Raw genomic sequence first — 26,847 nt, 5'->3', positions numbered from 1 at the left:
TTAGAGCTATCTAGCTAGGTAATAACTATTACTAATAAGATATATCTAGATATAAATATTATAACTGCAACTAGTTTAGATATATAGTATATAGCTGCCTAAAACCTAGAAGAGCCAGGGACCTAAACTAAGGTAAGTAGACCCTAGGACTAATTAAATAACAGGACCCTTAAATAGCTATATGCATATAAATATTAGGCATATATAAATCGGGATATAATGCAGAACTCTACTACTACCTAGGAGAATGCCTTAGGGAAGTAAAAGAAAAGCAAGCAGAGGAAGACATAGAAAAACAAGCCAAAGCCAAAAAACGCTATAAGGACTTATAATAAGCATAACAGAGATATAATATAAAGGAAGAAATAAAAGAAAGAAGGAAGCAGTATAAAAAGGAGAAATAACTAGATCCTAAGTATTACAAGGAAGAAAACAGAAGATAATAGGAAAATAAAGAAAGAAAATACCTTAGAGAACCTTAGACTCTTAGAGTCCTTAGGGAAGGAAAAATAACTCTACCTAAGGAAAACAAATAAGCCTAACTATCTAAAGCAGTAGATAATATCCCTATAAAAATAACTATTTAATAAGACGGATTAACTATTGCAGTAAATACCAAAAAGGGACATATTATAAAGTATAAAGCACCTAGATTTGCTATAATAACACTTTAAAAGAAAGAGAAAGCTATTAGATAAGAATAAGAGGCAGAAACCAGGACCTATACCTACTATAAGTAATACTTCTAAAGCATAAGATACAGAGGAGGTATAGCGCAACTAACAGCATAATACCTCTGCAAGGAAGATAAATAAATTAAGAATAAGTAAAAATAATCCTATAAACTACTATACGATAAAGTCAGAAAAAGAATATACTTATTACCTAAAGATAGGTATATTTAGGGAGCTAAGGAATATAAAAATATAAAAAGAGTTAAAGAGATATATATTAGAGCCTACTACTAATATAATACTATAAATCTACTATACCAGGAATAAAAGTTTAATAGGAATAATAATATTAGGATATTACCTGCTAACCTAAATTATAAAGATATTTTATAGGTATTATATAAATACTATTAGTATAAGCACTATTAATAGAATAAGGCAGATAATAACTATTTCCTAGTAGTAATACCTAGTATACCTAATAATAACCTATACTATAAATAGGAAACATATAGATATTTAGTATACTACTAGCATAAAAATCTTAGAGTAACCATACTATAATTCAACCTAGTATACTACTAATAAATCTATAAGACAAAGGAACTACTAGAGGGAATTAAGTACTTTTAGCAGCTAATTAAAGAAGCCAAAAGAGAATTTAAAAAGGCAACTTAAGGGAAGTATGCTAATAAAAAGGAAGGGATTATAAAGCAGTACTAAGAATAAACCGGTATTAAACAGATTAATTACCTAATAAAGTGGCTATTAACTAATAATATAAGCTTAGATACTACTAAAGAATTATAAGGATAATAGGAAGATAATAGACTTTACCTATATAATAACCCTATAGATCTCTAATAATATAATAAAATTATAACTACAGAAGATACAGATAGTAACGAATTATTACTAGAAAAAGAATATATCTTTAAACCTATTAACCTTAAGGAAGGATTTAAGTAGGCCCTAATTAATAATAAATAATCCAGATAAGGAATTATACTAGATAAATAAGATGCAGAATTAAAGGAATATTTCTAGTAATAGCTATTTAATAAAGAATTTATTAATAACTGCCCTAACAGAGAAGGGTATAATAATAGTAACTATAAATAGATATACTAAGATATATTAGGAAAAGTTATATACTATCTGTAATAGAGTATTAGATAAGCAAAGAGCAGGAATAAGAATAACTCGATTTAATAAATACTCTAGGATTATATAAAGACCTAATACTAAAACGCCTAATACTAAAGGTTTAGATTAAGGGAATATAGCTAAATGCTTAGATTAATTATAAAGCCAAAAGTAACTTTATTAACCTAAAAATAGTTATATAGCTAAAACTACTATAGAGAAAGAAATAAGACCTATACTTACTATATAATACAGAAGGGCAATTCTTTAATTATAATAATAGAATTATAGATTAAGAGATTAATTACCTTAAGGTCTTTATCTAAGGAAAGAATTAAGGAATAAACTTTAATATCCTTCCCCTAAATAGGGAAATTAATATCCTCCTCGGTATAAATTAGCTATAAGCAAAGAACCTATATATTAACTAGAGGACTAGCTAGGTTACCTTTTTTAATAACCCTAATAGTAATAATAAAATAATTATAATAAATAATAAGAGATCTTAAACCCTAATTAAAGAGGATAGCAAGGGAAAGTATAAAATAAAGAATTTACTACCTCTAATAGGAGCATAATATAAGTATATAAAAGGCAAGAAATAATAAAACTACTAGATCTTAGGTTTCCTTAGAACCTAACTATATAACCTAAATAAGCAGCTAAAAGTATAAAAGAACGTTAAGGAAAAGAAATAATAAGATAAACTTAAGAATATCCCTAAAGAATACTATATCTATAAGAAACTATTTAAGGAAGAACTTAAAATAAAGGTACTATAGTATAATCGCTAGGACTATAAAATATAGCTTAAAATAGATAATTTGCTATTCTAGAAGATTTATAACCTTAATAAAAAAGAACTTATTACCTTAAAAGAATACCTAGAAATAGAATTAGCAAAAGGAAATATTAGGATATTTACTTTATTAGTAGGATTCCTAGTAATATTTATTCCTAAGAAGAATAGGAAACTATAACTTATTATAAACTATAGGAAGCTAAATACCCTTATAATTAAGGATAAGACCCTACTTCTGCTTATTATAGAACTTAAGGACTGCCTATAAGGTAAATAGATCTTTACTGCTTTAGACCTTAAGGGAGCTTATAACCTAATCTGCATTAAAGAAGGAGATAAATAGAAGATAGCATTTAGAACTAAGTTTAGACTCTTTAAATATTTAGTAATGCTATTTAGACTTACTAATATACCTATAATGTTTTAGCAGATAATTAATAATATACTTTAATAGTACTTAGATATCTTTATAGTATACTGTGACGGTTGGTTCCCAACTGTGGATAAACTAAGCCGTGCTAGGTTTATTGTTGGCAGATGGCGTAGGGCGTGATGCTGAGCTTGTCGAAGTGTCACGTCTCTTAATGGTAGATTCAATGCGTGTTAGGCTTGATCAATGTAAAGAAGTTTTATTGATAGCTGGTGAGCTAAGTTCTATCTACTGCTAAAGGAGTGTATATATACTAGAGGTCTTCGTGAGGACCGATAGTGTGCTGGCGTCGGTCCCCTCAGGACCGATATTGTTTATGCATCGGTCTGTAGGACCGTTGAACGAGAGTCGTCGGTCCTTATCTTATCTTTGGACCGAAAGTATTGGAAGGTCGGTCCAATGTGAGGTGGTGGGTCCGTTCCTGTGATTGGAGAAAAATAATGAGGTACACGTGATGTAACCGCTAGGGTCGTAACACGATCTCTCCCCTCCGTTGGGTCTTGTCCTCAAGACCTGCATAACCGTCGTTTCTTCCATCCGTTGGTCGTGAGTCAAACCTAGTCTTGTTTTTTTATTTTCAATGCTGACAAAATGTCAGGTCGTGTTTCCAAAAGCAAACCTCATCCGAAAACGTTAGAGGCCGTCAAACTTTCTGAGTACATTGTCAGGTTTGGTGACGAGATCATGCCGTGTTCCCGTTGTTTCCGCAAGGGCCTTTCTTGTCAGGTCAAAGGCGATCAATCTCATCGGTGCCAGAATTGTACTGAGGCCAAGGTGGTGTGCGATGGTTCGGGTGTTGCTTCCTACTGTATGTTCCGTTTTTTTTTTTTTTGTTTTCTGTTTCTGATGTTGTTCTGACGTTCTTTTCTTCGAATAGTGGAAAAGAACATGAAAGCTCGCGTTAAGTTGGAGAAGGAGGAAGAGCAAGCTGAAAAGGCTCTTGAAGCTGCTATGGCGAAATTGGCTCGTATTCGCAGTCAGAAGCGTTTGTTGAAGAAGAAGGGTGATGAGTTGTTTGCTCGTGGGATGCAATCCCAGGAGGAGTCTGGTGAGCTCCAGGACGAGTCCGTGGTGATTTCTAATGCTCAGTCCCTGGGTGCCGTGGACATGATCGATTGGAATTCTATTTTGGGCGACGTTCCTTTTTTCGAGCCCGTTGATGAAAATCCTTCAGAAGTCGCTGGGCATTAACGAGGTGTTTTGGTGGTTCCCATGTATTTTCATTTTCTGGGTAGTTTTTCCATTTTATCAAGTATTCTCTTTGACCGTTTATTTTGCGGGTGTCCCTGATAGCCTCTGCTTCATAGACTTCTGGTCCTGAGATTTCTCGTGGTTCGTTGCCTGTTTTGACTTGTATTGTGTCCGCTGCTGATTCGAGTAATGAAACGTGAAAGATCGGATGGAGCCTAACTTTCGGTGGTAGGTCCAGTTTGTAGTTGTTTTCTGAGATTTTTTGTAGTACCTTGTAAGGTCCGATGAATTTGTAGTCCAATTTGTGACTTGGTCGGTCTGTTTTGATGTTTTTTGTGGCTAGGTAGACCATGTCTCCCTCCGAAAAGGTTGGTCCCTTCAACCGTTTTGGGTCATAGTAATTTTTCATGCGTTTTCTAACAAATTCGAGTTCTGTCTTCAGATATTCATGTAGATCCTGCATGTCTTCGCTTTTGATAATGGCGGCTGGATTGATTGACTTCTCTGGTCGTGCATTGTGGTATGCGTTTGGTGTGAAACCGAAATTTGCGTAGGCTGGTGTAAGCTTCGTACTTTCGTTGTAGGCGGTGTTGTAGGCTAGTTGGGCTATTGGTAGTTTCTCAACCCAATCGTTCTGTTCGTAGTTGATGTAACACCGTAAGTACTGTTCAAGTACTTGGTTCATTCGTTCGGTTTGTCCATCGACTTGCGGTCGAAACGCTGTCGTGAGTCGGTGGTTCAGTCCAAGTCGTGCCATAAGTGATTGCCAAAATGTTGCTGCAAACGTAGGTCCTCTATCCGAAAGGATTTCCGTAGGTAACCCGTGTATGCTAACAATGTGTCTGTAAAAAACATAAGAAAGTTCTTCTGCGTCTGTTGCTTCTCTGTAGGGTAGGTAGTAAGAGAACTTTGTGAGTCGGTCAACAATAACCATGATACTGTCATAGAAGATTCCGGTTGAGGGTTCTTCTGACAAAGGTAGTTTGGTTATGAAGTCCATTGTGATCGAGTCCCAAGGTCGTTGTGCTACTGGTAAGGGCTGTAGTTGTCCATAGGGTTTGTGTCTTTGCGCCTTTGTTTTTGCACACAAATCGCATTGTTTTATGACTTTTTCAACTTGTCCCTTTTTGAAATGGCGGTAGCCTAGTTCTTGAAGTCGTTTCATTGTTTTCGTGACTCCTTGGTGTCCATGTAATGGGTGTGCGTGGATTTCGTAGATAAATTCTTGTTCCACTCTTTCTTGTTCATCTTGGTCTGTGAGGGATTGTATCGGGTATCTCCATCCCTGTGGTTTTTGTTTGCAGGTTGGGCATTTGTCCATGATTTGTCTGATTCGTTCATCTCTTCCTGATCCGAAATACCAAGAAAGATGGCTTGCGCTGGCTTCTTCGGGTTTCTCGTGCATGTCTCGATGGTGTTCTTTTAGTTGTTGCATCGAGATGTACTTCTTGAATCCGATGTAGCGTTGTTTCTCTTCTTCTGTTATTCCTTTGCGGGTTAAGGCGATGGTTTTGACAGGTTGTGTGAACTGATATTCTCCCTTAGAGTTGGTTTCCAAGAGTTGTTCCTTGGTCTTGACAGTTCCAGTGTCAAAGTCTGGTCGTCGACTAATGGCGTCTGCGCGTCCATTGTCTGTTCCTTTACAGTGCGCTATGGTGAAGTCGAATTCACATAGGTATTCGGCGTAGCGTAATTGTCGTCGGTTTAGCTCTTGCGTCGTTGCAAAGTAAGCTATGTTTTTGTGATCGGTGAACACTTTCACTGGGTGTTTGCTTCCTCTGAGGTAGTGCCTGAATTCCTTAAAGCAGTTGACGATAGCTAGGAATTCTTTGTCATAGATGGGGTAGTTGAGTTCTGCTCCGTGCATCTTATGAGAGTAGAAAGCAATAGGGTGTAGTACACCGTTGTCGTCTCGTTGTCCTATTTGTCCTCCCAAGGCGAAGTCGGAAGCATCGGTCTCGAGTTCAACTTGCCGGTCGGGGTCAAACATAACAAGGACGGGTTCGCTTGTGATGGCTGATTTAAGCTTCTCGAAAGCTTCTTGTGCCTTGTCGTTCCATTGGAATTGTTTATCCTTTTTGGTGATTTCCGTGAGTGGGATAGCGGTTTTACTGAAGTCTTTGATGAATCGTCGGTAGTAGTTGGCGAATCCTAAGAAGGATTGGGTTTCTTTTACCGATGTTGGGACTTTCCATTCAGCGACTGCTGCTATCTTTCGTCTGTCCATCCTGATTTCGTTGTGCGAGATTTCATGTCCTAAGTACGTTACTTGAGACTGATGAAAGTGACTTTTGGTGGGTTCGACGAGCATGTTGGCGTCTTGCAGTGCTTTCAAAACCTTGTGGACGTGTTCTGTGTGCTCTTCTTCTGTGTCAGAGAAGATGAGGATATCGTCTAGGTAGCAGACTACAAAGATGTCAAGGTATTCTCGAAGTACGTTCGTGATCATGCGTTGGAATACTGCGGGTGCGTTGGTTAATCCAAAAGGCATAACCAAGTATTCGAATAGTCCGTATTTCGTTCGAAAGGCTGTTTTCCATTCGTCGCCTTCTTTGATTCGAATGAGATTGTAAGCAGATTTGAGATCGAGGGCGGTAAACCATTTTTTGCCGAATAGACGGTCCTTGAGTTCGGTGATGAGTGGTAACGGTGTTCTGTCCTTTTCCGTGATTTCGTTAAGTTGTCGGTAATCCACTACAAGTCGTAGTTTGTTCGAATTGGGTTTTGGTACGAACATGACCGGGAATCCTGCTGAGGATTTTGATGGTCTAATGTATCCTTTCCGTATCATGTCGTTTATCCATTCTCTGAGCGTTCCTAGCTCATCTTGAGATAGATTATAGATGGGGAAGAATTTCGGGTTCTTTCCATCCTTTAGTACGATTTCAATATCGTAGTCCGTGTGTTGGGGTAACTTTGTGTCTAGTTCCTCTTGAAACAATTTCTCATAGATACGATACTCCGGTGGTATGTTCTTGAGTCGTTCGTCAGATTCCTTCGCGGCAATCTGTTTCATTTGCTTGATGTCTTGGTCCAGTTGTTTGAACTGTCCTTTGAGAGATGCTATCGTTCGTCTGATGCATTTAACCTTGCCTTTGTGGTACTTGTGTCGTGTTCCTTTTGGAATGGGCGGTACTTTGCCGCTCCTGTCTTCGCTGCTCTCTTCAGTCGAAGTTCGAGATCTCGTGTCGTAGCCTGAATCGCTTTCATCATCTGAAGGGTGGTCTTCGCAGTCCACCTGGCCAGTTCTCCAGTTGAATTGTGGGTTGTAGCGTAATAGCCATGGGTATCCGAGTACTAGATCGTATCTCCATACTGGGATGATGTCGAAGTCGATACCTTGGTTTTTTCCGTTAACGAATACCTTGAGGTGATCAATCTCTCTGGTGATATTTCCGTTTTCGTAAAGATAGGTTTCTCCTTGTCCGTCATGTACTGTATATGGGTCGTTCTTGTCCTTCCATGGTAGCCTTAGTTCATTAACCGTTGTAGGGGAAATGAAGTTCATGTCGGCTCCGCTATCTACAAGTGCACTTAGCCACTTGCCCTTGATTCTGACTTTTAGTTCTAGGCAGGTTCGTTGGCGTCCTTTCGTTGCCATTCTCAGAGCTTTCTTAGGTAGTTTAGCCTCTGATTTCTCGCCTATCTGTCGCTCCGTTACAGATGGCGCGTGCCTTTTCCCCATGGGTGATCCATGCTGCATTCGCTCTTGGTGCAGTTGATGTCGTCGGGACATTCGTTCTGGGTGGCTAATTTTTGTTGATAAGCAGCTTCCATCTTTCCTACCTCGTGGTCTAGGATGATGTCTGCTTTTTCTCCTTCAGTGAGGGGTCTTCCTTTTTCTTCTTCAGTTTGTATCAATCGTTCTTGCAACTGTTGCTTGTCTAGCTGTCGAAGGATATCTTGTTCATCTTGGGATAGTTCTCCTTCCCATCGGGTGATGTCCTGATTGATTTGACTGAGTTCTTGGTCGAGTGTTTCGTCTTCGGCGATCTCGACTTCCTGCTGTACCCGTTGTCTCCACTGAGAGACGTGTCTAGAATTTTGAATATGTGCTAGAGCTCGTTCTCGTGTTTCTGTGTGAGCTTCTAGTTTTGCTACTTGAGATCCCCTGTATTTCTTTGTAACTCGGTACCCAACTGTGTCGATTATCAGGTAGGGTTTCTGTTCTTGATGTTCCGGAACTTGTACTGGGAAGCAATCGTTTGCTATCTTATCTTGCTGGTGTCTCGAGCAGTAGTGTCGTGTGCATGATACCCATGATATCTGCTTGTGGTTCGGGTGATTAGGGTACCTCCTTAGGTCCTTTTCCGCTTGCATACGTTCTTCTGGAGTTGTAGGGTCTTCCAACATTTCTTTTGTGTACGCTCGGATGTAGATGTCGTCATCTTGTTCCGTGATGGCTCGTTCCCTGGCGAGTTCCGTATATTTCTGGTGTTTGTTGGTCCAGAAACGTTGGTTGAATTCATCGTATTGTGGTACGATAGGGGTGTTCCAGATTGTTTTCTCGTTCTTATTCCTGAGTTTCCTGGCGTCGGACTCCCTTTGAACTCTGCAGGATTCCAAGTAATTGGGATCATTGGTATGTCGGTTTGGTCGTCGTGAGGTGACTTTGACAGGAATGTTGTCGATTTCCTGGTTGACCTCCTTGGTACTAGGTTCATTGTCCGTTTTAGGGGCAATTTCCTTTCCCTTTCTGACCATAAAAATGGATTTTCCTTTGGTGGGTTGTTGGTTGTGCTCGGGTACTGGTACCCATTCTAACTCAATTGTTTTGTCTTTTTTGGCCTGTTGCCGTTTCTTCTGTTCGCGGTTGTTTCTTTTCTCTCTTTTTTCTTCCTTGCTTCGTGAATAGAGAACTTCTGTGGTTGGGGCCGTATGTCCTAGAACAGGTCGTTGTTCTGGTTCCAGTTTGGAATAGTATTTTTCGAGGGTTTCTTCTTTGCTAAGGAACGGGTCGTGTACATCGAGGGTTGGATCGAAGTTGTTGATGTACTTTGCTTGTGTCATATCGTATCCGTCTTTTCGAGTCATGTTGATGGTTTTGATTGCCATCTGAGGTTCTTCGTTTTTCTTGACCATGTTGATTTTCTTACCTTCTGGAACAGGTCTGTATTTTTGGTTAGTTTTGACGGGGTTCTTACATTCTCGTTCGTAGTGTCCTTTCTTGCCACAGTTGTAGCAAGTGACTTTGGACTTGTCTCGTTTAGTCATTCCTATAGCCATTGGTCCTGCTTCGGTGCCGTAGGACGTGTCAGTTTGTCGAGTTCTCCCTTGGTTGGCATGGTATCTAGGTTTATTGTCTTGTCGTCCCTTGTTTCCTCGTGAGTTACGAGTTCTCCATGCGAATTGTCGGTCATCGATTTTGACTGCCATATTGATGTATTCGACCAATGTCCTGGGTCGATCTTTCTCCCATAATTCTTGTTGGACTTGTTCTTTGAGTGCGTCGAAGAAAAATGACATCAATACGTCTTGGTCCCAGGGTAGCTTGCTTGCGAGTTGCAAAAACTCAACTCCTAGGGTAGATGCTGATCCGGTTTGCTTAAGTGTTTTGATTTTCCTTTCTGCTTGGCCTTTTTCGTCAATGGTTCCGAACGCCATTTTGAGTGCTTCTTCCATCTCGTGACGTCCGTTTTCTCCGAAGAGTAAAGCGGTTCGTGGTTGTAGTTTGTAAGGTGGGTTTGTCATGTAGTCATTCATGATGGGTTGAAACCATTGGGCTGCAGTTTTGATGAGTCTTCCTGCCATGTACATTACTTTGGCGGAATCGTTGCGAAACTGATTCGGATAGTACGTGATGAAGGCTCGGCTTTGAGTAAGGAACGTGGGTAGCTTGCTCGGGGTTCCGTCGAAGTACTCAGGCGGGCTAGGCTTGAGGACTTCTCCTGGGTCTCTCCCATTGTTGGCTGCCGAGGCCAGGTTGTACATCTCCTGCTGGGTGTTGTTGTTGCTCTGATTCTGCTGGTGCTGCAGAGCGGTGAATTCTTCCAGCATCTGTCGCATTTCGTTCATCTCATTGGTGACGTTCCCGAGCTGCTCGCGAAGTCGTTCGACCTCCGAGTCGTCGGAACTCTGGGAAGAGTCGTCTGCGTCGTCCATGTTCTGATCGGTTGGCGGGCGATTGACCGGTGCAGGGTTAGCAGGTGCTGCAGGCTGGTGACCCTGAAGGTTGGCAGCTGCGTTCTGCTGTTGGACGGGGTTGACGTTCGCAGACATTGCGTTTGTATTGCTCAGCGTTACGCGGTACGGTCTGAACAAGAGCTATCAACGTGTGACGGTTGGTTCCCAACTGTGGATAAACTAAGCCGTGCTAGGTTTATTGTTGGCAGATGGCGTAGGGCGTGATGCTGAGCTTGTCGAAGTGTCACGTCTCTTAATGGTAGATTCAATGCGTGTTAGGCTTGATCAATGTAAAGAAGTTTTATTGATAGCTGGTGAGCTAAGTTCTATCTACTGCTAAAGGAGTGTATATATACTAGAGGTCTTCGTGAGGACCGATAGTGTGCTGGCGTCGGTCCCCTCAGGACCGATATTGTTTATGCATCGGTCTGTAGGACCGTTGAACGAGAGTCGTCGGTCCTTATCTTATCTTTGGACCGAAAGTATTGGAAGGTCGGTCCAATGTGAGGTGGTGGGTCCGTTCCTGTGATTGGAGAAAAATAATGAGGTACACGTGATGTAACCGCTAGGGTCGTAACATATACTACCTAGATAATATCCTAATCTTCTTAGATAATAAAAAAAAACATAAGGAATATATCTATAAGGTCTTAAAAGCCCTATAAGATGCTAACCTACTAGTTAAACTAGAGAAAAGTCACTTTTATATAAAAGAAGTAAACTTCCTAGGATATATTATTACCCTAGGCAAAATTAGAATAAAATAAAAGAAAATCTTAGCAGTAGCAGATTAGCTAAGACTTACTATAGTTAAGGAAGTATAAAGCTTCTTAGGCTTTGCTAACTACTACTAATAATTTATTAAAGACTTTAGTAAAATTATAAACCCTCTTATAGAATTAACTAAGAAGGAGCAAAAGTTTATTTAATTACTAGAAGCTTAGGATGTATTTAAATAACTATAATAAGCTATCCTTAGTAAACTTATACTAGTTATATTTAACCCTAATAAGGAAATAGAACTAGAGACCGACTTATTAGACTTTGCACTAGGAGGATAAATAGGTTAATAAGATAATTAAGGCAAGTTATACCCTATTGCGTTTTACTTACATAAGTTATATAGACTAGAACTTAATTACCCTATCTATAATAAAGAATTCCTAGTAATTATTAACTGTTTTAAGGAATTTAGATACTACCTTATAGGAAGTATATACTAAATTAAAGTCTATACTGACTATTAGAATATTTTATACTTTATTATAATATAAGAACTTAATTAATAATAACTATACTATGCTAAATACTTATATAAATTTAATTTTATAATTATTTATAAAAAAGGCTTAGATAATAAAAGAGCAGATACAATTAGCAGATAACTAGACTATAATACTAGCGCACCTAAGACTAAGGAATAACTCCTAGAGAAGAACTAGAAAGAAGAATACTAATTTATATAACTAATGCAAATATTAGGATAGATATAAATAGCACTAATAAAGGAGATCCTAAAAGATAAAATATATAACTTTCTTTGCAAATTCTACTTATACCTACTACATAGTGTTACGATTCGTGCCCGTAACAGCGCTGTAAGGCTTCTATAAGGCAGCTGTAGCACACCCATGATTGCTTGCATAGCGATTATGGCCCGATCTTTTGCCCTGTGGTTTAACGGCTTGTGCAACCGTTACACGATAATCGCTGTTAGCGGGTGGCCCGAAGGTCAAGGGTTCGATTCCCCCTTGCAGCCTTTGGTATAGCTGCTCACAAGGGTGCCTACGTAACGCAGAGGGGCACTGCGGGGTACGCCTTGGGAGGTTGGCAGCTGCACCGCACAGGGCTTGGTTCCCCCTGTGGCGGCCGGCTTCAGCGGGCTTCGAGGACGAAAGCCCCTGAAGAGGGAGCATCGTGTTACGATTCGTGCCCGTAACAGCGCTGTAAGGCTTCTATAAGGCAGCTGTAGCACACCCATGATTGCTTGCATAGCGATTATGGCCCGATCTTTTGCCCTGTGGTTTAACGGCTTGTGCAACCGTTACACATAGATATTAAGGAGTTAATAAAACTCTTAGATAACTACTATAATAAGGATATAAGATTCAGAGAAAAGAAATAGAAAAAATAGTTAAATAATATAACCTATATATAAGGATAAAGGCATAATAGCATAAACCATATAGAGAACTGCAACTATTAGAAGTAATAGAATAACTATAAAGTTTAATTATAATAGACTTTATAACTAAATTACCGTTATTAGAAGAACCCTTAACTAGAATCCTCTATAATAGTATTATAGTTATTATAGATAGACTTATAAAATTTTTAATCTACTTACCCTATAGAGAGGCAATAGATACAGAAATAATAGCCTATATCTTTTATAATAGGGTAGTAAGAGAAAAAGGACTGCTAAGGGAAATCCTATTAGATAAAGGACCTATCTTTGCATTAAAATTTTAGTAAGTACTTATATTATATTTAGGACTAAATTACTGACTCTCGATAATATTTAGACCCTAAATAGATAGATAAACAGAATAAATAAACTAAGTATTAGAATAATACCTATAGTATTATATTAACTATAAACAGGATAATTAGGTTAAAAAGCTGCTATATACCTAACTAGCCTATAATACTGCCTATAATAAAAATATAAAGCTTATACTATTAGATATAAACTTTAGATTTATACTAGATGCTTATTATAAAGCATAAAAACCTAAATTAATTAACCTAGCTGCTATAATTAAAAGTAATAAGTTAAAAAACCTATATAAGGAAATAAAAACAGAACTTAAATACATTAGAAAACGGATACAATAATATTATAACCCCAAGAGGTTAAAGGGACTAACCTTCTCGGAGGGGGATATGGTTTATCTATCTACTAAAAACATTAAAACAGACTAACTAAGCCATAAGTTAGACTATAAATATCTTAGAGTGGTTAAAATTAAATAAAAGAAAAAGAAGGATATCTATAAACTAAACTTACCCCTAATAATTTAATATTACCTGGTATATTATATCTTAATGCTAGAGTTAGCAGCAGATATAATATATATTAAAACCGGTAATAAACTATAATAAATTACAGGACTAGAAGTCTATAAGGCAGAGGCTATTAGAGATATAGATAAAATTAACAGATAAACTATATACCTAATTAAATAGAAAAACTACCTAGAAGGCAAAAACATATAGGAATTACTAAAATATCTTACTAATGCCTAATAACTATTAAGGAACTTCTATTAATAATACTAGTAGAAAAAACCTTGCCCTAATTAATAACATTAGAAGCCCTAGATAGCTAGGCTTTAATAGCAGTAAAAGACTTTATATTATCTAAAGCTTTAAGATTATCTATAGTCTTAATATTATAATAAAGCATTTTATTACTATGCTTCTATAACTGTCTTTTCTAATAATAAAGTTGCATTAGATAACTTAAACGCTTATTTACTTGCTGCTATAATTATAATAACTTAGTCTTAGTAACCTCCTCCTTATACTCTAAACGACGCTTCTCTGCAGCAAAATAATCGGCTATAAGATCAGCCTAATACACAGAAATCAGACTATAAGGGAATAAACCTTTAAGTATTAAGATACCCTTACTATTATATTTATGGCTGCAGCAAGTATACTAAGTGCATTTAGAATGACCTTCCTTGGCCTAGCATTTAAGGCCTTAGGGCTTATAATAACTGCATAGCATAATAAGGAAACTAGTATTTTTAATTAAAACTGCTTATACTTAATAATTATAAGTAGCCTTAGACTCTAATATAGTGTTAGCAAATTTAATAGATGATTATAAGTCTAAGTTAGTATGTACTAGGATAATGTAAAAAGAAAGCAGATATATAGGTCTTAAGGATAAGACTAACAAAGGGAGGGAGATCGTGTTATAACCTAATAGGTAAAAGCGCTTATATTACATATACCCTACTTTATTCTTACTAATTATATAAGGACTTACACTTTAACCTAGAACATTCTGTAAGCCTTGCGACTTGGCTTATGATATGGACTTACGACTTACCGTAAGCCAGGCTCGACTTACCGTAAGCCACCTAGTATATATATATATATTTATTTAGCACTAGATAGAACTTAGCTTACTAGCTATTAATAAGACTTCTTTACATTAATAAGCTTAATATGCATTACTTGATTATTAAGAGACGTGATAACTAACTTGCTTAGTATTAACGCCCTATGCTATCTGCAAACATAAACCTAGTACGGACTAGTTTCCCTGTTTGAAACCATATTCGTCACATCTTAAAGCTTAATATATAGCTATAGACTTTAATACCTGCTAAAGAGGTTATTAACCCTTTAACCCCTTAGGTCTTAAAGATACCAAAGACTATACTTAAGGCTAGCTCTTAGTCTAAATACCTTAAATAATAAATTAGAAGATATTATAATAGCTCTCTAAAGTTAGTTATTAAAGCTATAAAGTCTCTAGAGAAGTTAATAAAGAAATATATATATAAGATTACCTTATTAATAGCTAGGCTAGATAATATTTAAAAGGCAAATAAGATACTAAGCCAGTACTAAAAGGCAAAAAAAACCTAACTATAGAAGGGAGGAATAATAATAGTAAATAAAATAAAGCAGATAATTAATTAAATAGATATTAATATATAGGTAGTTATAAAATTATTAAGAAGTAGTAGTTAAAGAAAGTTAGTTAGACTAAGGGTTAAGTGCTATAAAGTATATAATAAGCCTAGATATAATATAAGAATATATTAGGTAGTAATTAAAATATCTAGGGAAGAATATAATAAGTAGTTTTAATTAATTAATTAATTTATTATATTTTTATAATAATATCTACCTATATAGTGCAGGAAAAGTGGTTTATATACTTAGATGGTTTACATGCTTATTATATATATTATAATTTAAATATTTCGGCCAATATCATCTTCAACTATCCAGGCTACTCCGATTTCAGCAGCCATCGCATAAAGCTTATCGCGATTGCTCTGCTCAGCGCTCGAGAGAGCTCTTTTAATCATTCGGATCACATTGTGGTCTTCCGTTAGGTAGGGCTCATTAGGCCTAGGTGGCCGCAGGCTTCTTCGGAGCATCGCGATAGGGCAGCTGTGATGCTGTTAGCGGTTGTAATCAGAAGGTATAGGGGAAGTCGGATTAGATTATTTACTGTGGAAGCGCAGTAGATAATTTAAGCATAGTATATGCAGGGGTTAGCAAAAGACCTTTAAAGTAAGTTGCAGGAAGAAGATTAGGGCCAGCTGAAGAGCAAGGCTTTCTAGCTGGGTTATATACAGCTAGGTTTAGGCTGCAATTAAGGCAGCTAACTATAATAATATTAACTTAATAAAGCTTTACCTACTAAGGGGTAATAAATATTTAAATTATATTAGACTTTAGAGATGCTTAGATATGCCTTTTAAGGCTAATTTATAAACTTAAAAAAAAAAAGAAATAAGTTTAATTACTTAAACTTAGAGACCTAAAGTTATAATATTAGTATTAGTAATATAAAAAAAATTAAATAAATTATAGGATATAATATATAATAAATTTAATAAATTAGTTAAATATTAATATATTATTAATATCTAGCTAGTAGTAAATATATAAATAATTAAGTTATTCCTTATAATTTACTAGAACATTTACCAAAGCTTGCTCAGCATACAAAAACAACCCTAACTAATCTAACTTATTTATTTTCACTTTTTAGAATAACTAAGTACACTCTTTATATTAAGACCAACGGTCCTCAAATTCGCGAACCCCAGCGAAATGGCTATAGACTCCGCTTCAGTTGCGCAGTAACTGTTTTCGAAAAGAAATGCTATAACGTCATCGCTTCAGCTCATGGTAAACCTAAAGTATTCCTTTTGGAATGACAAACTAACCAGAATTGCCTAGAAATAAGTAGTGAGATTGAAATTTAGTGGACTGATGACTATGGAATTGCTGCTAGTCGGGACAGTTTCAGCCGCAAATGTAAGAATCTACGCAACTCCTCTTTTCACACGATGGGGGTGTTAACTTACCACCAGCCAAGTTCTCCGTATTCACACCCATCTCTGATATCAAGCTTGGCCAGACTTATACCCTTCCTCGAGACGGGAGTCTTGGTACGGTAGCGGATAGCACTAATCCAGACGCACCCATGCATGGAATCCCATTCTTCAACGAGGCCGGCAAAGCTTCTTCTGTTGTGTACCAAACCATCAATGGGTAAAAGAGTCCGGTTTGCTTCGCAGATGATTGTATTTGGCAAGACAGCGGTTATTCAGTTGACCTTTCTCCCTTGAACGAATTTGTGATCTGGTTTTCGAAGAGCGAAAGTGGTATGATGATTAACTATTTTGATGGCCCCCCTTTTTATGTTGATATGAATAACAGGGAGGAAGTAACTTTGATATATAAAGATGGTTGAGGCTCCTAATACTTAGTCAGAGAAACAATTCCTCGCTACAAGGCCAAGCTGTGGGCTGCTGATACATGTGATTGCAAGTCGGTGTGTGGTGTAACACAAAGGCGATTTGTCATAGCGGCCAGTCTGCTGTAAGTCCACCGTGTCTGGATGAGACGGCACACCTTTCGAGAACTCTCTGGTGATTGCCAATCAATTCCAAAATCAGCACGTAACACAATTTTCTGTCTTGTATCAATCAATTATACAGTAGTTGGCAATATGAGAAAGTGACTGGGCGTTTGGAATGGCATTTAAACTTGGGACCTACGGCAGTGTTTGGCACTGCAAACTACCGGCAAACATCAAACAATTTGCAACCAAACAATTGTGAGAGAAGCCTGCTGCACCATTATGACATCATTGACCACCGTGGCCCTTCTTTGTTTTCCTCTTTTCCCAAATGTCAACACCTTCTCACTCTCTTCGCATCTTCACACCACACCACCGAGCCTGATTGATTGAACAGGGGACTCTTCGCGATGGCACCCCAACCTCATTCCTTTCTCCTGCACTTGGTGGAATCCGGAGAGTTCAGCGACTTCACTCTCATTTGCAAGGATCGCGAGTTCAAGCTTCACCAGGTGATCGTTTGCCCTCAGTCGCCTGTCATCAGCGCTGCGCTTCACAGCGGCTTTGAGGTACGTGCCTGGAACCTCATCCACTAGTTTCTCGCTGACTATTTAAACAGGAAACAACATCAAAGGTGGTCACAGTCAACGAATTCGATGTCGCGACCGTTCAGAGCATGGTCACTTTCCTCTACACCGGAGACTACAAGCTCGCACCCGAAACCGAGAAGCCTGTCCAGGTTAAAGACGGCGATGAAAAGAGCGAGGAAGGCGAGATCGATAGCGAGGACGACAATATGTCCAAAGATTCTCCAGCGTCACAGAAGATTGAAGACAAGACTGCCGAAAAGATCCTCTCCCACCTTCGCGTCAACGCAATCGCCGACTATTACAACATCGAAAAGTTGGCCAAGCATTCGACTTCAAAGATCTACACCATTCTTCAGGACGACTTGGACTTTTTGATCCTTCCCAAGATCATTGAGGAGATGTCTACCACAACCAGAGACGCGGACCTCCGCTCGCTCATCGCCAAGGCTACGGCTAAGTACATCGGGGAACTCACCTCGTCGCAAGTCCTTCGAACTCTCGAACTTGAACACAATCTCGCCATTGACATACTTGAGGCCTATGGTAAAAGAATCCAGCCCCTCCTGGAAGACTTAAGCGCTGCTAGAGTTCTACAGAATTCATACAAACAGGCTAGAAATGTTCAGCAACGACACAAAAACCTCACTGTCGCCAAAATCAGGTCCGTCCTTGAGCTATTGGAGAATACCACGAAATGTCGTAATTGCAATAAGGAGTTCGGATGCTATATCCAGGAGCCCGCTGGCGCTGTTAACGATCCAAGTCGTTATGCTCTTCGTTGCTCAGGCTGTCAGTGTCGCCACTAATGATGTGAGTCGAACGAAGCCCTTGTCCCCTGGCGCAATTGAGGACAGGTGACTAGCATTTTCAAGCAGCCCATCCATATGTCCGGCGAGCCCCAAGCTTAATGAAACACATAAGGTGTTCTAGGGAGGCGATGTTGAAGCCCAGCGATTGGTATTCGATGTCATGGCGTGGATTGCACTGTGTAAACCTGTAGTTAGATTAATGTCAAGACCCTTTCTCATCGACGAATTATTCTTTGCACCGTAAAATAAATGTTTACTCCTGATCACTTGTCTACTAGTTTGCATTCAGTGAGACGTCGAAGTTGAGAGTTACCAGTACGATATGAATGCTCTCTTATTTGTCAAATGCAATAATAGCCATAAGGCATGGATAATAAGGTGTTCTGATCTTAAGTTATCGGACCACAACTATGTCAACAATTTGGGTGCGGTTGACTCATTTATTGTCCGTTGGTCGGTCAATTTGATCCCTGTTGATTCGGCTTCTTTGTGCCGAGTCACAGGGCTAACGAAGTTGGATTCTACCTTTCTGGAGAATAGCTCGGCATCTTATCTTCTCGATGATGAGCTGCATATCGCTCTTTCAGCTTTGAATTGACTCAATTTACGTGAAGATAAGACTGTGAGAGACCTAGCCGCTTTCCGAGACCTGTATCTGACTGACATCCTTCTTATCAACCCGAAAGATAACTTCGATAACCTCAGGATGGGTATCGGCACTACTTGTCTGTTTGTAGAGTACCACTGCATCAGCCCACTCTTTAGAAGCAAGCTTTTTGTACCTCATTGCCTCCTCTTCAATACTGTCGAGTACCGTTGATCCATCCTCAAGTTTGCCATCTACAACGTTTCCAAAAATGTGATAGCGTGCCCAGATCGCATCTCCGAGCCTTCCGTCGCGTACGGCATCCACGTACGAGGTTGCCCAAGGCTCAACGGGGTCAGGTCCTGTCCCGCCGAGGACTCTTTGCACAGATATATCAAGGAACAGAGTCTCCGGGGCCCGAGACTCGTCGATGTTTAGCGCTGTGTATGTCAGTATTGAGGTACCTTCTTTAAAAAAAAAAAGGCTATATAGATATACCCACTTGCGTCCGTAATGATAAGGAGGAAGGGCAATTATGTGCAATTCACCAACGTCGGCTTGGTGCACAGAATAATGAGGTATGGTGTGATTTGGAGAAGGACTGAGTTGGTTCGACGTCTTAGATATTTAGGCAGCGAACCCAGCAAGCCCCACACTGAGAAACACATGCAAAATCCAATGGCTTCCATTTGACTTTCTTCAGCGCCGTGTCCGTACTATCACCATCGGGCAGCAGTGATAATCAAGGCACCGTGTTTCCTCAACAACTGACAACCGAGCTATATGCACAGGTAGCTCGCTTATGCTTCCTGGGATTTTTTATATATAGCTCAAAGATTCCTTATAGAGAAAAGATGCAGACACTGCTCCATAGCCCCGTCGCAAGTTGTTTAGTAGTATGAACCGTAGTGAGTCCATGTCGAGGCATAAACATGGGCCCCTCTATAAGAACTAGGAACGGTCAGCACCAAGCAATTGCGTAGTTTCTATAAGATCTGACTACCTAGGGCAGTAGGTTTTTGCAAATAACTGATACAGCAGAAATAAAGATATTGCATTCTGTAACTAAAAAGGAAGATAGGTGCTGTCTTGCTTTTTCAGCCTCCCAGCTTATCAGAATGCGCTCCTTGGATTCTTCCACTTTTTTCTTTACCAGTGCCTCCATCGCTTCTCGCTCATCCTCGGTTAGCAGTTGTACTCTGGTCTTCCATAACTCCTCTATAGGCATATCTTTTACTCTCTTGCCAAAGAATCTTTCGTCTAAATATTTTCAATAGATAGCGTCAAAGGACCAGCTCTTTCAGGCAGCATAATTCAGCCAAAATCGACCAGTGGCCCAACTCTCTCATATACGCTGAAAGCCATAAGCTAGAGCTATTCCCTTTTCCGACCTCTTCCATAGTGGAGAGCCAGGTCTCAAGCCATCGCTCATAGGTAATTGCCCAGGCTTCAATGCCATTATTTCACATCTCGGGAACCTCTAGTAGTAACCACCAAGGTGGATCCAGTATGAATTGTGATGGACCGACGTAGGCGAACTCCCAATCTATTGCACCGAGGACATCGTTCTCATTGTTTACGAGTACATTCACTGGTCTGAAGTCATCTGACCAAAGACGGAATGAACCGGAGTTGTCTGGTGACGGCAATGTTGCATTAGACTGTTCGGAAGAGGCGGACCAGTCATCGTCACAGAATCCAAATTTTGTGAGTCGATTCTGCTTAGGAAGTCTTTGAAATAATTTCCGAGCGATGTATTTCGTTCTGTAGTCGCCTTCTGATGATATCATGTCATTATGTTGAAATACGAGAGTTGCCATTTGCATCTCAGCTAGTACAGCGTACCACTCGTCAGCGGCACTGTAGGTGGTCCCTTCTGATGGAAATATTGGAGGAGGGATGTTGGAGAGCTGGAACACGTTATTCATGTTGAGGGTGATAGGCCGCTCCAATACTTCATATGTGCCTGGACTCGACTCGATCAGAGCACCAATACGCGGGAACGTAGGCCGGGCAAGCTGCAAGACGCATTCCGCTATCTTCAATTAAAGATTCCTGAAAAATACTTCTGAGATTTTGGGGTTCAAGATGGGCGTGTCGTTTGGGTCGTCACGGGGAGCCTCCAAGGCATGACTCATCCCACGCCGGGTGCCAAGATCCTTGATAATCATGTACGGCCCGATCTCATCATCGACACCATGATGAAAGATTTCGGGGATGAGAAGTTGAGTTTGCTGTTTGATGCAGGCTGCTGTTGCGACCTCTAACATCGTCTTCTCTTCCGGAAACATCGCCTGATCGGGACAAGGTAGCCGGACGAGAACTTGAAATGTTAGGCCTTCGACTTTGAAAGGGTAGACGACATTGAAGCCGCCAATGATCAACGGAGTAACCAAAGTCGCTTGTTTTCCGAAAGTTCGGCTGGCGAAAGCTTCGACTTTACGACACGTAGCTGAAGCTCGGACGTGTTTTATGGCTTTTTCCCAGCGCTCATCGCTCTGGTCCTAGGCCAGATTGTCGGCATCTTGCCTGGCTGTCATGTTGAGGTTGGGCGCTGTACGATTGCGCGAGTGTGCGTATAGGTATGTGAATGGTAGACTGAGAACAATTGAGATGTAACGCTGGCAGGATTATTGCAGCCACTTGGACTTGAGGATCTTATCATATGAGTAAGCTGGGTTGGCTAGCTAAAGTCTTACAGAATACAACTGTGCCAAGTTGTAAGCGATGGCCGTAGAGCTATACTGGATCTGGTACACATCAGCTTACAAGCGGAATCCCGTTTAGCGCTTACGCAACCATATAAAGCCATCCCTGAGCGCTCACACAATATCCAGCTATTCGAAAACTCCCATTATCCCATCTCCATCTTACTAAATCTACAAAATGGGAGAGAGCAAACCCGCAGTTGTCATCGTCCCTGGTGGCTTCTGCAGCCCCGAAGTCTACCAATCCGTCGCTAACATTCTGGAGCAAGATGGGTTCACTGTCATCATCCCAAGATTGACAGTCACTAAAAACCTCACTTCCAAAGATCCTGCAAGCCCCGAGTTCAAAGATTTGGCTAACAAAGGTCTTCTCGATGACGTTAAAGAAATCCACGACCGCCTAGCTTCAGAGTTCGAGAAAGGGTCTGAGGTTGTCATTTATGGACATAGCTATGGAAGCCTCCCCGGATTGCTCGCCATTGAAGGGCATACGGTTGAGGAGCGTCAAGCGAAAGGTCTTTCTGGCGGTATCAAAGGTTATGTCGCGGTAGCCGGATTTGCATATGCTCAGAGAGGGAAGAATGCCAGAGGCGACACGGAGCCAGCACCACCAATGCCATATTTCGAGCACGAGGTATGTCAACCACCTACCCTGCATATACCTCCGCTGACATAATTTAACTCAGGATGGAATCTTTCACATGACAGAAGCCGCAAAGCCTCTCTTCTTCAGCGATCTTTCCCCCGACAAACAAGATGAAGCTTGGAAACTTGTCCTAGGAAGTCAAAGCCAAAAGAGTCTCAGCGACGTATCTGAGTTTATCAACTCTGACGTCACGATTCCAAAAACATATGTTCTTTGCGAGAAAGATCAGACTGTTCCTCCAGAGTTACAGGAGATGCTTATCCAGGCTGGAGGTTTTGACAAGGTAGAGAAGCTACCATCAGGTCATTTCCCTTTTGTGAGCATTCCTGAAGAGACGGCTAAGCTGTTTGGGCAAATTGCTCTGCGATGAATGAAAGTCGATTTTTGGAAGGGCCAGATTAGGGACAGGTTATGAATATTGAACGTCTATGCAGTTACAAAAATCGTATTCCCCGATTTTGTCGGAGAGAATAGCTATCAGAATGTTCTTTGACCCATGTTATCTACCTGAACTTCATTCTTCAAGCTACCGGTAGCAATTCCCCCATACGAGGATATCATACTTTTATCTCACTGATTCTCATTTCGATAACCATCTCCGGCATCTTGTCAATTCCCCGAGCCCACGGAATGTTCCGTTTCAATCACTAATCCACTTTCTCATCTGATGTCCGGACTGGTTACGATACGATCTGGAAACATCGTTGTTTCAGCTCCGCCGCATATCACTTTTCCCTTTTGATACAAGATGGAATGACTAGATCTGTATCCTCCAATAAACAATCGCCCTACACAATAGCTAGAATAAATGTCACTGGCATTTATACGATAGTCGCGACCGTTGTAACGAAGCTAACGAAATTAAGGGTCGTATAAGGAAGGCTACACTGGCTTGTCACTGACGGAAATAATATTCTCCACTGCAACCGTGCTTTAGACTTAACTGAAACAAGGAGCTAGATAACTTCGCATAGGGCAATTTCTCCGAGGAACATTCCGACGAATCCGCGCATCCCTTTACTTTGAGACTATTGTTCAGATGATTGTTTCACTTAAGACGAGACTGGTTCTCCAGCCGATCTCTTGGCTTGCAGGATTCAACCTTATCACCGACTCGCCGTCATGAAGTTCACCCCTCTGCCTCAGCGCGCTCACAGCGCTCCTTACTTCCGTGACCGCCCAAAAAGTCTCCGGTTCAGCACAAGGTTTCGCCCAAGGTGTCACGGGCGGTGGTTCCGCTGCAGCAGTTACGCCCAAGAACATTCAAGAGCTGGTAACATATCTCACCGACAAGGCGCCCCGCGTTATTGTACTTGACCGAACGTACGACTTCATCGGATCAGAGGGTACTGTTAAAGAGAAGGGATGTGCGCCGTGGAAGACTGGGGCGGGATGTCAATTGGCTATCAACGCTGCTGGGAACTGGTGCGGTAACAACCCCAAGGTTGATGTTACGTACAGCAAGGCTGGAACGAGTGGGATCAACGTCGCTTCTGATAAGACGATTATTGGTGTTGGGAATAAGGGTATTATCAAGGGCAAGGGATTGCGGTTTGTTAATGTCAAGAACATTATTGTTCAGAACATCCGTGAGTACACTGCTGGCCGTTTATATGCTTGATGACTAATGTTGTGATAGATGTCACGAACTTGAACCCTCAATATGTCTGGGGCGGTGATGCCTTCACCTTCTCCGGCACCAGCAAGATCTGGGTTGATCACTGCACCGTAAGCCCAGCTATCCAGATGGCCCGAAGGATTGCTAACATTCCTAGACATCTCTGCTTGGTCGTCAGCACTACGTTTTTGGCCGCGACAAGAGCACTGGCATCACACTCTCCAACAATCACATCGATGGCCGCACACAGTGGTCCGCTGGCTGCGACGGTTACCACTACTGGACCATCGAGATGGTCGGCCAGGGTGATCAAATCACCCTTCAGAGTAAGTCTTCACTTAGCACCAACACATGGGCTATACTGATACTACATAGACAACCTCATCGAGCACACAGCAGGCCGTGGCCCAGCCCTCTCAGCCACCACCTTCCTCCACGCCGTCAACAACGTCTGGCGCGACATCAACGGCCACGCCATCGAAGGCGACACCGCCGGCAAGGGTCTTTTTGAAGGAAATGTCTTCCAGAACGTCAAGCAAGTCGTCGTCCCCGACTTCAAGGGCCAACTTAACAGTTGCCCTGATAACGCCGCTGCTAGCGCTACTCAGCAGTACCTCGGTCGCGTTTGCCAGGGTAATATCTTCATTTCGTCTGGTGCTTTCAACAGGAAGGATACTGGCTTTTTGTCGGAGTTTAAGGGACTGCCTATTGCGAGGTCTACGCAGGCTACTACTGCGCGGAGCAAGGTTCCTGGAAATGCTGGATTCGGAAAGATCTAGGAATGTTGCGTTGAGAGGGTTGTTGTGAGGGCTGCGCTTACGTGAGATTCGGATCTTGGTGAGCGCGACTAGTAAAATATCTCGCCAGTCTTTCGCAGTGTATATATCTTCATTTTAGTACATTATCATCATTCAATTCATCTGAAAATATGGCTTCTTCAAACTCACCGTCAGACGACATTCTGTACCCCACGCACATGATAGACAATGTGTCCATCCTCAAATTCCTCGTGATGGCCTGGACTATGCGCTTCAGCGACGTCTTGGACGCTAACAAACTTCACAAATCGCTATCGGAATTACTTACCATTGGCGATTGGAAGAAACTTGGTGGAAGATTGAGAAATGGGCATAACAAACGAGGAGCTCTCGAAGTTCATGTCCCGACTACTTACACAAATGAACAACCCGCCGTGTCTTACTCGCATCAACATTACGATATCAGCATCGAAGGTCACAATGCAGCAAAGCTATTGCCAAATGCGACTAGTCGACCGTCAACCTTTCCAGGAGCATCGGGGCCTCGGGACTTTGGTATATCACCTGGTGCACCGGCATCGCTGAAAGATTATACCAGTCGAGATGTCCCCATAATAGGCCTTCATATTATCACATTTCAAGACGCGACACTTGTTACTGTTACGTGGCCACATGTTATTTTTGACGCAGTTGCATTCTCTCATTTGGTTCAAGCGTGGTCAGCAGTACTCGCTGGTCACAAAGAACGTGTCCCAAATATCATCGGCGCCAAGGATGATGTCCTATACAACCTTGGAGCTATCTCTCAAGCCGGACCACAGTATGCAGCTAGTGAAGCCCGAATTCTCTCTGGTATAGCGTTCATATTCTTCGTCGTCCGTATGCTCTGGATCATACTCACTAAGCCGATCGTTGAAAGCCGCATCATCTGCCTGCCGAAAGACGTGGTAGACAAACTCCATCAACAAGCGCTAGAGGATATTAAGGGAGAGCACTCAGACCAGGATGATCCATGGCTCAGTCCAAGTGATGCTATCTTGGCCTGGCTCACCCGCGCCCGGGTCGATTTATCTAAAGCACCCCGTCCAATCAGCATGACAACTCCGATCGACGCACGCACCCGATTATCTCAACTCCAAAATTCTGATGGCGTTTACGTTCAGAACATGATCCTAGGGTCCTTCGTCAATATCGCACCAAGTGACCTTCACGGACCATTGGGAAAGCAAGCTCTCGCGAGCCGCCGAGGCTTGTTGCAACAGCTGGATGAGTCGAACTTGATAGGCATCCTTCAGCTCTTTCGCGAACGTTGGGATGACGGCAAAACAAGAGCGCCAATCTTCGCTGCACCAGGTAGCCAACTTCTGGTTACCAACAATAGGCTCAAGGTCGATCTCTTTACAGCTGCGGACTTTGGACCAGCGGTGATTCAAGCTGGTAAAGATAACCAGCGGAAGAACCGTGCTGGAAGGCCAGTTCATCACTATGCTTCATCGCTCAATCCAGGTATTACAATGAGGAACTTTGTCAATATTCACACTAGAGATCTTGATGGTAATTATTGGTTATCTGGTTTCTTCACACCGCGGCAGTGGTCAAGGATTGAGGATGGGTTTAGAGGATTAATGTGAAAATGGACAAAGAGAAGCGTAACCTATCAAGCGGGCCTTGTTTGCTTTCAGTGATGATTAGAATGCACACAAGCCCCTCGAGTCTGCAAACGCTGCACAGATCTCTTCCCCTTCTCCGACAAATTTCTCCCCTGAATCCCCCCAACACTCCTCCTCTTAATCATCCTACCAACATCATCATCATTCTTAAACTTAGGTTTAACACCATTCTTGAAATCAACCTCATCCGCGATATATACAACCTCACCACCAACCATCGTCAAAAGCGTCTTCTGTCTAGCGATATGCTGCTCAGGGACTTCAAAGTAATTGGCCTTTAGAATAATAGCATCTGCAAGCTTTCCAACTTCAAGTGATCCGATATAGGCATCAGCGCGAAGGAAGCGAGCGCTCTCGGTCGTGATGGCTCGGATAGCCTGATCGCGTGTGAGGGTCAGACCGGGAAGACCGTTGCCGTTGTAGGGAGCCGCCTTGCGAGGCTGGGGAGTTGGGGTTTTTGGGATCGCCTGAGCGCGTGACGCCGACTTTGATGGCAAGCCACTCATCCAGAGGATCAATCTACGAATGAGA

General features: G+C 41.2%; 9 protein-coding genes across 10 annotated transcripts in view; 5 read left to right on the top strand and 4 right to left on the bottom strand.

Moving 5' to 3' along the window:
• Nucleotides 1-3,306: 3,306 nt before the first annotated feature.
• Nucleotides 3,307-4,551, top strand: FOXG_18334 (uncharacterized protein). 2 transcript variants are annotated; one of them, XM_018398404.1, is made up of 3 exons: nt 3,307-3,598; nt 3,651-3,860; nt 3,930-4,551. In XM_018398404.1, exons 2-3 carry the CDS (start codon nt 3,737-3,739, stop codon nt 4,241-4,243), a joined length of 438 nt encoding a protein of 145 aa, XP_018236123.1. In that variant the 5' UTR covers nt 3,307-3,598; nt 3,651-3,736; the 3' UTR covers nt 4,244-4,551. The 2 variants fall into 2 exon arrangements, with proteins under 2 accessions (XP_018236123.1, XP_018236122.1); XM_018398403.1 differs by having other exon boundaries at nt 3,307-3,860.
• A 4,722-nt stretch (nt 4,552-9,273) lies between these two features.
• FOXG_18333 (uncharacterized protein) lies at nt 9,274-10,462 on the bottom strand (the record flags this gene model as incomplete). Its single annotated transcript, XM_018398402.1, has 2 exons — nt 9,274-9,353; nt 9,388-10,462. The coding sequence occupies 2 exons, from the start codon at nt 10,460-10,462 to the stop codon at nt 9,274-9,276; spliced, it is 1,155 nt and encodes a 384-aa protein (XP_018236121.1).
• Nucleotides 10,463-17,341: 6,879 nt separating this feature from the next.
• On the top strand, nt 17,342-18,327 carry FOXG_02515 (uncharacterized protein; the record flags this gene model as incomplete). The annotated part of the gene is made up of 2 exons (XM_018379971.1): nt 17,342-17,500; nt 17,551-18,327. 2 exons carry the CDS (start codon nt 17,342-17,344, stop codon nt 18,325-18,327), a joined length of 936 nt encoding a protein of 311 aa, XP_018236120.1.
• Nucleotides 18,328-18,961: 634 nt separating this feature from the next.
• Nucleotides 18,962-19,605, bottom strand: FOXG_18332 (uncharacterized protein; the record flags this gene model as incomplete). Its single annotated transcript, XM_018398401.1, has 2 exons — nt 18,962-19,356; nt 19,557-19,605. 2 exons carry the CDS (start codon nt 19,603-19,605, stop codon nt 18,962-18,964), a joined length of 444 nt encoding a protein of 147 aa, XP_018236119.1.
• Nucleotides 19,606-20,379: 774 nt separating this feature from the next.
• On the bottom strand, nt 20,380-21,207 carry FOXG_18331 (uncharacterized protein; the record flags this gene model as incomplete). Its single annotated transcript, XM_018398400.1, has 2 exons — nt 20,380-20,934; nt 20,983-21,207. The coding sequence occupies 2 exons, from the start codon at nt 21,205-21,207 to the stop codon at nt 20,380-20,382; spliced, it is 780 nt and encodes a 259-aa protein (XP_018236118.1).
• Nucleotides 21,208-21,802: 595 nt separating this feature from the next.
• Nucleotides 21,803-22,640, top strand: FOXG_02514 (uncharacterized protein; the record flags this gene model as incomplete). The annotated part of the gene is made up of 2 exons (XM_018379970.1): nt 21,803-22,258; nt 22,311-22,640. 2 exons carry the CDS (start codon nt 21,803-21,805, stop codon nt 22,638-22,640), a joined length of 786 nt encoding a protein of 261 aa, XP_018236117.1.
• A 612-nt stretch (nt 22,641-23,252) lies between these two features.
• On the top strand, nt 23,253-24,696 carry FOXG_02513 (uncharacterized protein). The gene is made up of 4 exons (XM_018379969.1): nt 23,253-23,859; nt 23,910-23,998; nt 24,046-24,214; nt 24,264-24,696. The coding sequence occupies exons 2-4, from the start codon at nt 23,934-23,936 to the stop codon at nt 24,693-24,695; spliced, it is 666 nt and encodes a 221-aa protein (XP_018236116.1). The 5' UTR covers nt 23,253-23,859; nt 23,910-23,933; the 3' UTR covers nt 24,696.
• An 11-nt stretch (nt 24,697-24,707) lies between these two features.
• FOXG_18330 (uncharacterized protein) lies at nt 24,708-26,277 on the top strand (the record flags this gene model as incomplete). The annotated part of the gene is made up of 1 exon (XM_018398399.1): nt 24,708-26,277. The coding sequence occupies exon 1, from the start codon at nt 24,817-24,819 to the stop codon at nt 26,275-26,277; it is 1,461 nt and encodes a 486-aa protein (XP_018236115.1). The 5' UTR covers nt 24,708-24,816.
• A 47-nt stretch (nt 26,278-26,324) lies between these two features.
• Nucleotides 26,325-26,847, bottom strand: part of FOXG_02511 (uncharacterized protein) — a gene marked incomplete at both ends in the record, with an annotated part of 2,117 nt that continues 1,594 nt past the window's right edge. The window contains one exon of the mRNA XM_018379968.1: nt 26,325-26,835. Within this exon, the coding sequence (XP_018236114.1) occupies nt 26,325-26,835 (511 nt within the window). The remainder of the gene's footprint in view (nt 26,836-26,847) is intronic.

Source organism: Fusarium oxysporum, chromosome 5 (assembly GCF_000149955.1).
Source record: "Fusarium oxysporum f. sp. lycopersici 4287 chromosome 5, whole genome shotgun sequence".
NCBI classification, from domain to species: domain Eukaryota; kingdom Fungi; phylum Ascomycota; class Sordariomycetes; order Hypocreales; family Nectriaceae; genus Fusarium; species Fusarium oxysporum.
This window is presented reverse-complemented; position numbering and strand designations above follow the sequence as displayed.